Genomic DNA, 13,750 nt, shown 5'->3' with positions numbered 1-13,750 from the left:
CTGCATTTATAGAAATTTGAAAAAGCTTACGGTTTCGGAAATATAAGGCATCAAAAATTCAAGTTTTACATATGGGGGGGGGAGATGGAAAAAACTTTTCTTCTAACGAAATGAACTATTGGTTCATGCCTAAAAGCTACTAAAATTTCAGGCTCCCACATCCTGGGGTCTAGAAGAAAAACAACATCAAAAATTTGAAAAAAAAAACGGATTTTATGTAACGGTAAATTTTAACGGCCATTTTGTCTTTTTAAAGTTCATGTATAGTATGGCGTGATATACGAAGCATCCCACTGCTTTTCTGCGTTTGTAAAATTTGAAAAATGCATGTGGTTCAACTACAGTAAACAGTTGAAAAATGGCATTTTTAGGGTTTTGAGGGGGTATAACTTTTAGAGGGGGGGAGATAGGTAAAAACTATGTTCTACGAAAATTAGTTTATAGTAAAGATCTATGTACATATACAATTTTAGGTTTCTATCTTCAAGGGTGTAGAAGTTTTGTAAACAGACAAATTTCACAATAAAATTCTTCACAATAAATTTCATTTCTTTCACAAATTTCAATTTAATAAAATTATGAACTAAATTTGACATTATTCAATAAATAGCTGTTCCTTTTAATTATGTATGTAAATAAAGAACATTCACATATGTAGAGCATGCCGAAACTTTATCAAAGTTAAAGTTAAGACAACACCAAGATCTTTTTAACGGTATCCCACTTGACCATACATATTTCCGAGTTGGTAAAAATCTTCCATTTTTACCAACTCGGGAATTATTTTAGGCTAGATCTTCAAGGGGAGTTTTCCCTAATACTCCATTTGACCATATTTTGAACTTTGAATTTTTGCTTCTTAGAACCAATTTTTTGACCTGGAGCCTAGCAGAATCTATTATCAGGGGATAATAGATTCTGCTAGGCTCCTTTAATTAGGAGCCTTTAATTTTCTTTGGCAAAAAAAGGGCTAGAGGGACTATTCAAAGCCCGAAAAGCTCTTTGGAGAAAATAGGATTACAGTGTCATCGAGACCTTTCCAACTTCCCCTTTCCCACTCGATATGTTAAAAATTTCTAAAAAATTCAATTATATGTTTTCCGTACAAAAAAACAAGACACGAAGTTAATAAAAGTGTAGTTCAAATCACAAAACCTTAAATCTGATATAAGAAAATTTTTAAAAACTTTATAAAATTTGAAAAAACTTCATAAAGCTTTTGTATGCAAAGCGCCTAGACAAAAATGAGAGAAAAAGATGAGATATGTATAATTTTCTCAAGGATTAAAGTTTTTTTTTTTTTTTTTTACCGAGAGGAAAGGTGAAAAATCTCGAAAGACACTGCCAGACGAAAAGCAGTAGTGTGGAACTTTAATCCACTAAAAAAGACCCTCCTCAAAATAAACTATGAAACTAGTCGAAAACGACTAACCATTAATTTTGATCTAACTTCTTTGATTATTACGCTATTTCTTTGACAATAGCGTACTAAGTACTCATTGTTAGTTCGCCCACATTTCCTTCAATATACTCTTATTAAGCCCTAACTTAACTCCATCACGAGCTACCTCCGGATTGCTTCCCTTTAGATGTAAATAAAAATTTATGAATTAGCATATTATGTATACACAAATGTTGAAAATCAACAAAATTTTGAATGTTACTTCTAGTCACATACCATTTTTATTCGGCTAGTTTTGAGATTCCTCTCGAAAAAATCGTATTTGTTTCGCGATAAAGTCTGATGACTGTTTACATATCAAGTTGGATTCATTTGATGACGTTTAAACAAAATGTCAAATTTTAATATATTTGTCATGAAATAAAATAAAGGTCTACTGATCGCATTGCCAAACTCTTACAAAAATTAATTGTTGCCATTTTACTTTTAAAAAATCTTACAGTAAGTCTAATAAGAGTAAACTAATAAGATGAGAATAAACTAATTCTATTGTTTGCCGTTAGATAAATCTGATGTAATGTCTTTATATAATGCTAAGAGAGAAACTTGAAAGCAATAAGGTCGTGCTTTCAAGTTTTTCTTCTGAGCATTGGGACTTGTTAGATATAAAGACATTATTATTTTTAATAGAACAGCTTTTTTTTCTCATAGGGTAAGTTAACTCAAGATATGGGAAGTAACTGTTGTGTCAAGTAAAAAATGTAATTCATGAAAGATAATTATTAAATATTGATATGAAGACATAGTAAAGAAAACATTTGAAAAGGGAATTAGAAAATAATATCTAAAACACAATCAAATATTATTTTTTAAATACAAATTTTATATACACTTCTAAATTTTATCTCTATTTCTGAGAAAAATTTTTAAAACTTAATATATTACCTAAGTAAAAAAATATTTAAAAGGTTTTGGAAAAGACAATAATATTATTTTTTTATGACCGGATTCGAATATCTATTTTATTTTTGAAATAAATAATATCTTAGCAAATGACTCAAAAACTCCCATTGTAAAATGACAGGTAGTAGGTACTGATGTAAATTTTTCTCCGTTTGCGTTTACTATTACGATTCATACACAGACAGGGCTATTTTATAAATAGATTGCTCTTGTTTACCTGGTAATAAAATATGAAAGATGAGCACAACAAAATTTTTGAAGCACTCAATATAACATGTTTGAAATAGTTTTAAAATTATTATTTAAAAAAAAAATTGATTGGAAGTAGGTACATACATATTTATTTTTAATAACTTAAAAACTAACTGAAATTATTTGAAACAATTTTATAAGTAACGTATAAATAATCGAAATGGGATGATTCAAATTGTTGAAATGTGTCAACCTATATTACTTTTCTTAACATTTTTGTTAGCCGACACTAACTTACCTCATTGGGAAATACAAAATGTGAAAATGCAAATGGGAAAACTAAAATATGAATTTGAAATTTTTTACAATTTTTTCTTTCCTCCTACCTTTCTTTCTTTTTCGTACAGTAGAATTTAAATGGGAAGAATGAAAAAATTTAAAAAAAAATTTTAAAAATGTGTATAATATCCTGAGATTTTTTAAAATATTAAACTCTTTTTTACGTAAAAAAAAAGAAAAAAATAATAAGAAATATGACACGATCAGTGGCATTTAAAGAAAAAAACAGGAACGAAGCCAAAAATTCGTAATATTTGTAAAAAAAATTGAGTTTTGGGACTTGTTAGATGTAAAGACATTATCTGATGTTAAACGGTGTTGACATATATGGCACTGTTTACATAATAATGCAAATCTTAGACTGTACGTCAAAATTTAATAATTTTCTAAAATTCCCACAAAAAATTATTTGATCACCATCTTGCTTTTAAAAAATCCGATAGTAAATCTCAATGAATTAGAAATACTAAAGAAAGGAGTATTTTTGTTTTTATTTCGCTTATACTCCCTAAAAGATCGTATCTTGAAAAAAACATAGTGAAGCCAAAAACTTCAGGTAAGTCTATTTCTTTGATCCGAGATCAAAGATATCAAACTGAAATTAATATTAAATGACAAATGTTCTTGTTTTTCTTCTCAGAAATTATGCGACGCCATATAAAAAGTACACAAAGAAAATATTGTTTTATAAAACAATTTGTAGTTTTTAAATAAAATATATTTAATAAGATAAAATATTTAATAATAACTGTTAAAAAAAATACTTTTTTATAAGAATTTATGGAAAAGAAAAAGGTGAAAATGGTTATGGAAAAGAATATTTATTGAAAAGAAAAAGGTGTATAGTTTTAAATTCTTATTCCCAATTGCAAAAACAAATTGTTTTTTTACACCGTATACTGTGTAAAAAAACAATTTGTTTTAATATTTATTTCAATAATTAAAAGAAATGTTTATTCAACATTGCTTTGATTAATTCATAATTTGTAATTTTACCAAGTTTTTAATTTTACAAAGAAAACATCTGTTTTACTTTTGTTTTAAATTAAAACTACTTCGAATGACATAATTTTACCAAGACCGAATTTTTTTCAAGCAAAATTAGTTTGTTTTTGATAAAATATAGTATACATACAACATTTTCATTTGATCTTTTACAGTTACAGTTTTCCTAATGAAATGATAAGAAAGTGGATTGGAATCATTAATAAAGAAGTTTATATCACAAATATTTTACCAAAATTCATAATTTTATAATTCATAAAATAAATTTATTCAAAGAGAAAAAAAATAATGAATTTTGTTTAAATTTGATTTTTTTTACAGATATTTAAACGAAAAAATATTTTGAAATATTTTTTAGTTTTTACTTTTTTAGTTCTTACTAAAAAAATTTTAGCTTATACTTCTTACAAATTACACATATTTTATAGTAGAGGCCAGATAAGAATATAAAATAAATACTCTCCTGTTACAATTTTGACAATGCTCGAAGCAAAGAAAAAGGCAATTAGATAAAATTTGGTTTCATTGTTTTTTCAATATGTTCCTTCCTTTAGTATTTCTAACTCGTTGGTAAATCTGATAAAAATAAAGTTTTTTCCATTATTTTTTGTGCCGAGCTATTTGTAGTCGAACTAATTTTTCTCTTGATTATTCATTCTGAAAAGAATTATATTTAATTGTGATAGTTCAGTATACATAAATTTGATGTTTTAAAAAACCTCCGCACTAAAATTGAAGTTGATTCAACTTTTTGAGAGAGAGAAAAAATACTGCTCTAAAAATAAAGAGAATGTCAAAAATTCAAATTTTCATACAAAATACATCAGCACGTCGCGAAAGCGACGAACCAAAAAATGCAGCTTAAATCAGAAAACGACTTCATTGTCAAATAAAGTTTATATTCACGAATACAATTAAATCGTAGATTTTGTCGTATACATGTGAACAGTAACCGTCACACATAAAAGTTAAATCAGCTGGTGCTATGACAATATTAATAATAAATATGAGTCATATTTACAATTAGAGAAAATAAGCTGTAATTTTATGTACGTCCCATTTTGATTTTTAAATAAATTTATTAAAACTGGGTAACGAAATGTCTACTTCTGCTATGGAAAGTATGTTTAAAAAGCAATGAAAACCATTTAAACTTCAGTATTTATTAAATATTGCTCATAAAAAAAATCTAAAATTATCTTGTTTGTTTTTTTAAATCTGATATTGAGTAAGACGGAAATGTTTATAGTTCTAAGTTTTTAGCATCGATCATTAGTTATATTGGATTATCAGTTTTTATATTTATTCCAGAGCACCTTTTCAATTTGAAATTTGCTGTGAAAGATTTAGAAAGGCAATCTAAAAAATGCGAAAAGGAAGAAAAGCAAGAACAAGCGAAGGCAAAAAAAGCCTTACAAAAAGGAAACGTCGAAGTGGCCAGAATACATGCAGAAAATGCAATAAGACAAAAAAATCAAGCTGTGAATTACTTAAGAATGTCAGCAAGAGTAGATGCTGTTGCTAGTAGAGTTCAAACAGCTTTAACTACGCGAAAAGTAACCTCGTAAGTATTATGATGCGAATGTTAAGTAAATTTTGTAAACACAATTTTGTTTAAAAATAAGTTCGATGGCCGGAGTGGTTAAAGCAATGGACGCTGCTATGAAGGGAATGAATTTAGAAAAGATTTCATCACTTATGGATAAATTTGAACAACAATTTGAAGACTTAGATGTTCAAAGCTCATATATGGAAAACACTATGTCACAGACAACTACAACTGCCGTTCCACAAAACCAAGTTGATGCTTTGTTACAACAAGTAGCTGACGAAAACGGACTTGAACTAAATATGGAAGTACCGTCAGTACCGGGCTCTACTATAGGTTCAACAATTCAAGCCTCTTCTGAACAAGATGAACTAACCCAACGTAAGAATATTTTTCAAAGTTTAATATTATTAAACATTTCGTATTTTAGGTTTAGCGAGATTGCGACAAACAGAGTAAATACATATGCATTTTATGTGAAATAGATATTTGAGAAAGTGAATTCCATAAATAATTTAACTATAAACAAAAAATTAAACTTTGTATTTGTGCATCAGTGAAAAAATGATATGTACAACATTATTGATTAATAAAATGTTATTAAAAAACATTATTTAATTATTAATAGATTTTTAACAGAAATTGATGAAAATCTATTATACAAAATTCTCGAATTTATTTAAAATATCTTTTCAATAAATAAAATTCGTTGCCCTTTAACACTTCATATCTAAATTAGATGAAATTTACAATTATATTATTGATTAACTCGGTATTTTTTGTTTTATTTAATATTGAAAATACTTTTTATAAGCGCAATTATCAACTTTATTTCAATGTTATATTGTACACAAAAATGTCCAATTGAGAAAATAATCAATTTAATGTTCTTATGCAATTTATGTAAACAAAATAAATTTTCCAATTATGTATATCTGAAACACCTAATAAAGCAATAAAGCCAAACTTAAATAATTTACTTTGAAAAGAATATCTTATATTAACTTTTATCTTAAAATACCAGAATAGTTTGCAAGAGAATTTGGGCGTTTAACTTATTTCAAACATTTTTCAAAAAATTTATTAGATATTTTTTAAATGTTTATTGCCAATTATTGGGCTATAAATAAATAAAATAAAATGTAACTTATCGAAAATAACTTAAGTTCATATATTTGAAAAAATCAAAAATTTTTAATAAATATATCCATTTAAACTTGATTGCAGTTTTAAGAATCTATTGTATATCTGTACCTTTATTGGGAGAATTATTCGTTACCAATGGAAGTTTTTCATCTTGTTTTGCTTTTTTTTTACGAGCCTTTGCTTCTAATGATTTGCTTTTCGGCCTTCCTCTTAATTCAGTCTTTCTGGTTCTATGTGGTGCCACAATAGGAACATGCCGCCAAGCGTCATTATATCTGTCCAGTCTATTTTTCAAAATTTCCACATCTTTGCTTCTTCTTTTGATAAGTTTTTTCATTTTATTCAATCTAAAAATCCATAATTTAGTAAAGTTCTTTCTCTAACTTATTCCAAACCTAAAAACATATCGTTGATTTTGGTCCTGTATTTCCTGACATTTTAAATATAATTGCTCCACAAATCTGCGATATTTGGTTTTCTTTTCGTCACTTAACATAATTATGTATTTCTTTATTTTTGAAATTTTAATATTGATTAGGTAGTAAGTTGGAAACTAATTTCCTTAAAACCCTAAACAGCTTTCACAAATTTTAAACATAATCCAATTAATTGGAAATATTTTTACTTCTAATTTCTAAAATTAAATAGAAATGAAATTGACTTCGTAGATTTCTGAATTGTTTTTTGGAACCTTGACATAACAAAAATATCAATAGATATGGAAAACATTATGCTAATAAATGACATAAGGACGCTCGTCAAAATTATTTAACCCTTTTGTACTTAAACTATAGGACACGTACCACAAACATTTGCCAACATTTCAATTTTAAAAACTCAAATTGCGTACAACTGTTTTTTTTTTCGCTTTTTTTTCGTTTTCTTTGTTTTTATTTTAGAGCTGTTGAGCATTTTCGATTATTAATTCTGAATATTCTGAAGACTAGGTATTAGAAATAAAAGGCATGCTAAATATATGATTGAGCCCTGATATAACAAAATATATGTATAAACTTAAAAAAGTAGTTTTGCCAACAAAAACCCTTATTTACAAATAATGTCAAAACTACATAATGCTAAAATAAATTGAAACATGATAGAATCGTCACATAAACACAATTCACGACTGACAAACATGCAGATGTGGACTCTTTGAGAGATCTACAGTTCAAAGACGACGAATTAAAAAACCCTGGTACACTAATACCTTACTATAGAGAAAAAAATCACACAATTTTTTTTTTCCTGACGTGTTTGTCTTTTTTGTATTTTTCCAGAGTATTTTGTATCTTTTCAAGGGTTTAGTTTATTTTTGATAAAAACTCTTTTAAAACACTTTCTTGGAAAACTTGACAAGACAATGCTTTCTCTGGAAAGGAAGCACGGAAAACTACCAACTTTTTTTTTGTACTATTTTACTAACGTAACCTTTTTTTGGGTGGTAACATGACACACAAGATGTTAAACTAAAACAAAACGTTAAAAAAAGGAGCGAAATATACTGAAAAACGAAACAATATTTTTTTGTGTTCTTCATGTTGAAGTGGGCTTCCGGCTTCGTTCATTTCAAAAGTAGCAAAAGAAAACAAAAATTTCGGTTATTAGAATTTTTGAAAAAATTGCTAAAAATGTAAGTAAATTTTTTGTGGCCATTTAAATGTAACGTATATACACCAACATTTTTCAATTTATATCTTATTATAGGAATCAAGCCAATGTTAAAATATATAATAAAACTATTTTCATCAACATTCACTTTGCAATTTTAATATTGACTGCACAAGGACTACATATTACAAAAACAAATTTTCGGTGTCGTTTAATTAAATGACATTTTAATTTAGTTTATGCAGTGGAAATTTGATAAACAGAACATAGTGAAATTGAAACACATTTGGTTGTCAAGCTGTTCTTCAATTTATAAATAATCAAAACAGAGATGATCTTTTGTATAAACGAACGTATCAAATGAATGTGTTAAAATTAAATAAATATATTAATAAGCTTTTAATATGTAAATTTTTATAAAAATAAGTTGTTGAAAGGGCTTTTATGCCCCGTTTAACGAATAACTTAAAAATTAAAAATAAATTAAATATTTATGTTTTATTAAAAATAATTTTTCAACCTTAACTAATTTTGCAAAAATAGCAAACTATATATTGAAAGTAGCAAAGCAATAAGCCATATTGTCAAATCACTGTTCACCAATATAATTCTTTGCTTATTTTAAATAGGTCGTTCAGTTTTTTCGCTCTCATTGAGCGTTGTTTCACCGACGTTAACTGATTACGTTGCAGTTGTCGCTCTGATTGAAGTTGAGGGCTGTCGTTTGGCCCCAATTTGCAATTTCTTATCCCCGGCTCCTCCTTTTGCATTTTATCCGATTTTATTTTTTCCTCAGTCAAACCCAAAAAATATTGATAATTATTCTTGAAAAAATTTTTCGGTTGAAAAATATAATTTCTAAATAAAAAAATTAACTTTTTTTACAATGTGTAAAAATTCGATGAGAATACTTTGACTAACGAAATTATGTATATATACCTTTTACTGCTAATTCAAAAGCCGCCACCTATCTTTTTGTAGTCAAGTTAATCAATTAGTCAGTTAAAGTGTCAAGTAACAAAACTTGGGAAAATCCATCAACGTCAGCAATATGTTTGTATAGCATTTTCTCAATAAACGATAATATTGCAATTTTGACATTTTAATTGAATTCGATCGAGCATATTGTTGAAAATTTGAAATTATTCAAAACTACCTCAGTTTAGCGCACTGTAGTGCGGTAGCTGAAAACGTATTTTCTGCTATTAATTTGATTAAAACTAAATTGAGAAACTCGTTTTATGTTGAAATGGTAAGCAAAAGTTTAAATTTAAAAAAATTATTTAAAAATATTGATGCGAACAGTTACGAACAAAGTTGTGATTTTATTTAAACCATTACTTGACGTACATATTTTGTTTATTTAAAGCACATATTTTGTGAACACCATTAAGGAAAGGAATAAGGCAGTAAACGCATAATCAAAAAAAACGTTATAATCTTTTTTATGAGTGTCTTTAATATTTTAAGGTAGTTTCTGATCATCAAACCTAGAGCCCAAACTTTAAAAAAAGTATACATAAGTGTATATGAAGTTTCATGTAAAAAATATTATTTTAATAGTAAATAGTTTTTATTGTGATATTTTTTATTTCGAATTTGTTTATAATTTTTATTAAAAGTTCTTGTTTTTTTCCAATTTTTTTTTGTATTCGTACGATAATAAATTGTCTTTTTTATGAAATATAAAAATTGGCTCCACTTTTTTGAAAATGGCTCCCTTTTTTGAATATTTCTGCTCCTCCCCCAAAAAATCAAATGAAATTTCTAATGAAAATTTTTTAATTAGAGCAATTTCCCCCCCTGGTTGGGGTCTAATGCTCTAATTAAAAAAATTTCCAAACTGCTTTAATCGGGTTAACTTAATTTTTTTCCTATTGAAACTATTTTTTAGACTGAAAAAAACTATTGAAGGACAAGGTCCTTTTCGTTTGCTTAATATTTTTTTTTTCGCATTTAAAATTGAAATGATGATTTAATGGTATAACAGAAATGATAAATCAATGGTATTTAATTGCTCCTTAAGGCTCTTCTGACTAATCTACTCTTCCAAATAATTTTTTGCATAATTACTTTTGCAGATTTCTTATACTATGATTTTTTATAAATTTGGAATAATTTTGCAGCATATAAACAAAATTTTAACAATGTTCTAGAAATTTAGACATACTATGCTTGTCGAACGTATTTCATAATTTCTAATTTTATTAAGTTTTTAATTTTGGAAAAAAAAGCTCTATTGATTAAATGATTCTTTTAATTATTAAAATGATTTACATGTATATATTCTAATAAAACTATTTGTTTTTACAAATGGGAATAACAATTTAGAATTTCTTTTAGAAAGAAAAACCTTTTTCTTTTTCAATAAATTTTTTGTTTGTTTCACTTGTTATAATTTTTTTATAAGTTATTATAAAATAGTATTCTTTTTTTAACACAACAACATTTGGCACTTAATACTAGTTTCAGTTTGACAATGCTTGGAGCAAAGAGGGAGACTTACCTGAAGTTTTTGGCTTCACTATGTTTTTTTTCAAGATACAATTTTTTAGAGAGTAACAACGAGATAGAAACAAAGATGCTCCTTCCTTTAGTATTGCTAATTCATTGCTCAATTCTGTCCATATTATATCATATTCACATCGTATAAAATGTATACCGATTTTCTGCACAACTTATTCATTTTCGTTTTATTTTCATAATCTCATAAGTTGAATAAGCTAAAAGCTTTAGCTTAATATACAGCTCTGTGTTTATAGGCTTTAATAATTATTATTATACCATATACACATAGGCATAAACGGCATATCAAACACACGGGGCACAATTCTGTATCCCGCGGCCCGTTACAGTTTTTGAAAATTATGAAATTTAATCCTCACATTTTTGTTACAAATATTAATTTAGATCAATAGGGAAGTATGGAAAACCGATTGAAGGTTCTGTGGGCGTTTCTCACACATTCAAAAACCAAACACATCACAGATATCTTCATATAAGACTTGACAATACACAATTTACTAATACATTCATACGGTGTATTGAAAATTGATCATCGTACTTTTTGTTAAGAAATATATTTTATACTAGGTACTTTCGAATAAATTAGAAATGTTCACATGGTGATGTGTGATGTTTGTAAAATAAAAATCGATTATATACAAAAAATATGAAGAAATTCTTTTATTTCATTTAAGTATTAACAAAATTAAATTTCTTGCTCTTACAAACTAGTTACATACTTATTAGAGGTAACAAATTACAAAATAATAAATACATAACAAAATTGTTTTTGAAAAAACTGCATCTTTTGGATTTTAATTTTTCTTTTGGCATTAAAGACATTGTATATATTATAACCAAAAAGTCACTTTGCATTATATTTTTTTCTTTAAACTTTAGTTGTTTTTTTTTTTAAATTTTATTTAAGTTAAAGTTTAAAAATTTTCCTTCTTTTTTTTGGAATTGTTATTAATAAATTTAAACTTAAGTTTAAATGTTTTTTTTATAATCGATTTTAAAGTTCGATACCACAAAACTGTCTATCTTTGCATAGCACAATTACCGTTCTGCGCCAATTACGTTTATTTTATTTTTCCGTAATAAAAAAATAAAATCACCAAAATTTATTTAACTTTACTTTAATCTTAGGACTAAGTTAGTTATTTTTATTTATTTCAATTTACTTTAGTCTTAAGACTAACAGTAAAACTGAACTCTTCTTTTTGAAAGTAAACTTAATAATAATCATTAACTATAATAATTAATCGGTTTTGGATATAGCAGACCTCTGGAACTGGACCTTTTAGCGGGCCAATTTCACATTTGCGCTTATATAAAGAGAAATAATCAACCAATTTCCTTGAAATTTAATATTTAAATTTGGGGTGTTAAAACAATGAATTTAAAATTTTTTTTAGGAAGATCAGAGCTCGCAAACCAAAGTGGAGCCGCTTTTACATTTTTTACCATATCAACGGATTGATGAAGTTTCTTGAAATTGGATATTTGACCTTTGGCTGTTACCGTAGCTAACTGGAGAACTTTTCAAAAAACTGGTGAACACAAAGCGAAATTCTACTAAGAGCAAATCTTCTCAATATATATTGCGGTCGGTTATTTGCTGATCACATCAGATTTTTTTTATTACTGTTTTTATTGATAAACTTTAATAGCCAAACTGATTCTGCACTAATTATATGCACTTACATTTATATTATGTTAGAAAAGAAAAAAAAATTATTTGAGGTGAGCATAAAATTTTCAAACATGCTTACAAACGTTATGTGAATAAAGTAAGTAAAACAACGCGATAGATAGATATTAGAATACCAAATTGCCATTCCTTTTCTCCACAAATGAAATCAACGCAAATTTATAAATTTTTACATGAGCAGTACTCCTTCCTACATACCGTTGAATGTGTGCTGTAGCTACATATTAGGCAATAACTTATGTATTTATCTGTTACAATTATCATGTTACGATAAACATGTTGGTAAGATTTAAGTTGAAAACAAAATAAGAGCGATTTTCTGTGGCGAAATTTTAAAATCCATATAAAATATGCATAATGTGTAAATGGGACTGTCTAGAATGAAGTGAAATTACCGCCTCGGAGTTTACTGTAAGCGTTGAAATACCCTAAATCCCGTTTTACCACTGGCTGCCTTTTTTTGACATTCTGTGTTTCGATTAGTATGCGGTTTTATATGAAAAAACTGACACTTAATTTTGCCGGCCTGTTCTAGTTATGGACTGGCAACGGAAATCGGTTTTCGTAATTTTCGTGGTTTTCACATTTATATAATTAGAATATTCACTCGTTAGAATATAACGAACATATGACGAGTACTTTAATTAGAATGTATTTTTTCAGAGCGTTAATATATTCATACCAAATATATTATACAGGTGCTAGAGTAATAGAGGTGTTAGAGTATTAGGTGTTAGAGTTATATTATAGAGGTGTTAGAGTACAACATGTAATGTCTTTATATCTAACAAGTCCCAATACTCAGAGAGAAACTTGAAAGCACGACCTTATTTTATATGGGGTTTTTTAAATCGAAGTGGCTATTTTTTGTGCATATTAAAATAAATTTACACTTATTATAAACCAGGAAAAATTCTAAAAATATATTTGAAAAATCAAGAAAATACATTAATATTTTCATTCTGAATTATTTTAAAATTCTTGAAACAGCGGAAAAACAACAAGCACAACTTTCGCCTTCAATGTTTTATATGTTACTGAAAGCATTTCATTATTTTTAAGTGAACAGCTTTTTTTTCTCATAGGATAAGTTAACTCAAGATATGGGAAGTAACTGTGGTGTCAAGTTGAAAATATAATTAATGAAAGTTATTTATTAAATATTGATATGAATACATAGTAAAAAAAAATTTGAAGAGGGAATTAGGAAATAATATCTAAAATACAACCAAATATATTGTATTTTTTAAATACAAATTTTATATACACTTCTAAATTTAACCTCTATTTGTGAGGAAAATTTTTAAAACTTAATATATTACCAAGT

The 13,750-nt window shown here is 26.8% G+C and overlaps 2 protein-coding genes across 2 annotated transcripts; one reads left to right on the top strand and one right to left on the bottom strand.

Moving 5' to 3' along the window:
- Positions 1-4,860: 4,860 nt before the first annotated feature.
- LOC129605920 (charged multivesicular body protein 1b) lies at positions 4,861-6,063 on the top strand. Its single transcript, XM_055515944.1, has 4 exons — positions 4,861-5,022; positions 5,213-5,465; positions 5,527-5,831; positions 5,881-6,063. Exons 1-4 carry the CDS (start codon positions 5,001-5,003, stop codon positions 5,907-5,909), a joined length of 609 nt encoding a protein of 202 aa, XP_055371919.1. The 5' UTR covers positions 4,861-5,000; the 3' UTR covers positions 5,910-6,063.
- A 533-nt stretch (positions 6,064-6,596) lies between these two features.
- On the bottom strand, positions 6,597-7,288 carry LOC129605921 (uncharacterized). The gene is made up of 2 exons (XM_055515945.1): positions 6,992-7,288; positions 6,597-6,943 (listed from the first exon to the last, which is right to left on the bottom strand). Exons 1-2 carry the CDS (start codon positions 7,090-7,092, stop codon positions 6,688-6,690), a joined length of 357 nt encoding a protein of 118 aa, XP_055371920.1. The 5' UTR covers positions 7,093-7,288; the 3' UTR covers positions 6,597-6,687.
- Between the last annotated feature and the right edge of the window lie 6,462 nt (positions 7,289-13,750).

This window comes from Condylostylus longicornis, unplaced genomic scaffold, assembly GCF_029603195.1.
Source record: "Condylostylus longicornis isolate FDR11 unplaced genomic scaffold, ASM2960319v2 ptg000016l, whole genome shotgun sequence".
Taxonomy (NCBI): domain Eukaryota; kingdom Metazoa; phylum Arthropoda; class Insecta; order Diptera; family Dolichopodidae; genus Condylostylus; species Condylostylus longicornis.
This window is presented reverse-complemented; position numbering and strand designations above follow the sequence as displayed.

Bases quoted from the DNA above. Each gene is read 5' to 3' on its own strand.
- LOC129605921 (XM_055515945.1), bottom strand. From the start codon at position 7,092: ATGTTAAGTGACGAAAAGAAAACCAAATATCGCAGATTTGTGGAGCAA. The intron at 6,944-6,991 runs GTTTGGAATAAG...ATGGATTTTTAG, and splicing joins AATCAACGATATGTTTTTAG to ATTGAATAAAATGAAAAAAC.
- LOC129605920 (XM_055515944.1), top strand. From the start codon at position 5,001: ATGTCTACTTCTGCTATGGAAA. The intron at 5,023-5,212 runs GTATGTTTAAAA...TATTTATTCCAG, and splicing joins GTCTACTTCTGCTATGGAAA to AGCACCTTTTCAATTTGAAA. The intron at 5,466-5,526 runs GTAAGTATTATG...TTTAAAAATAAG, and splicing joins ACTACGCGAAAAGTAACCTC to TTCGATGGCCGGAGTGGTTA.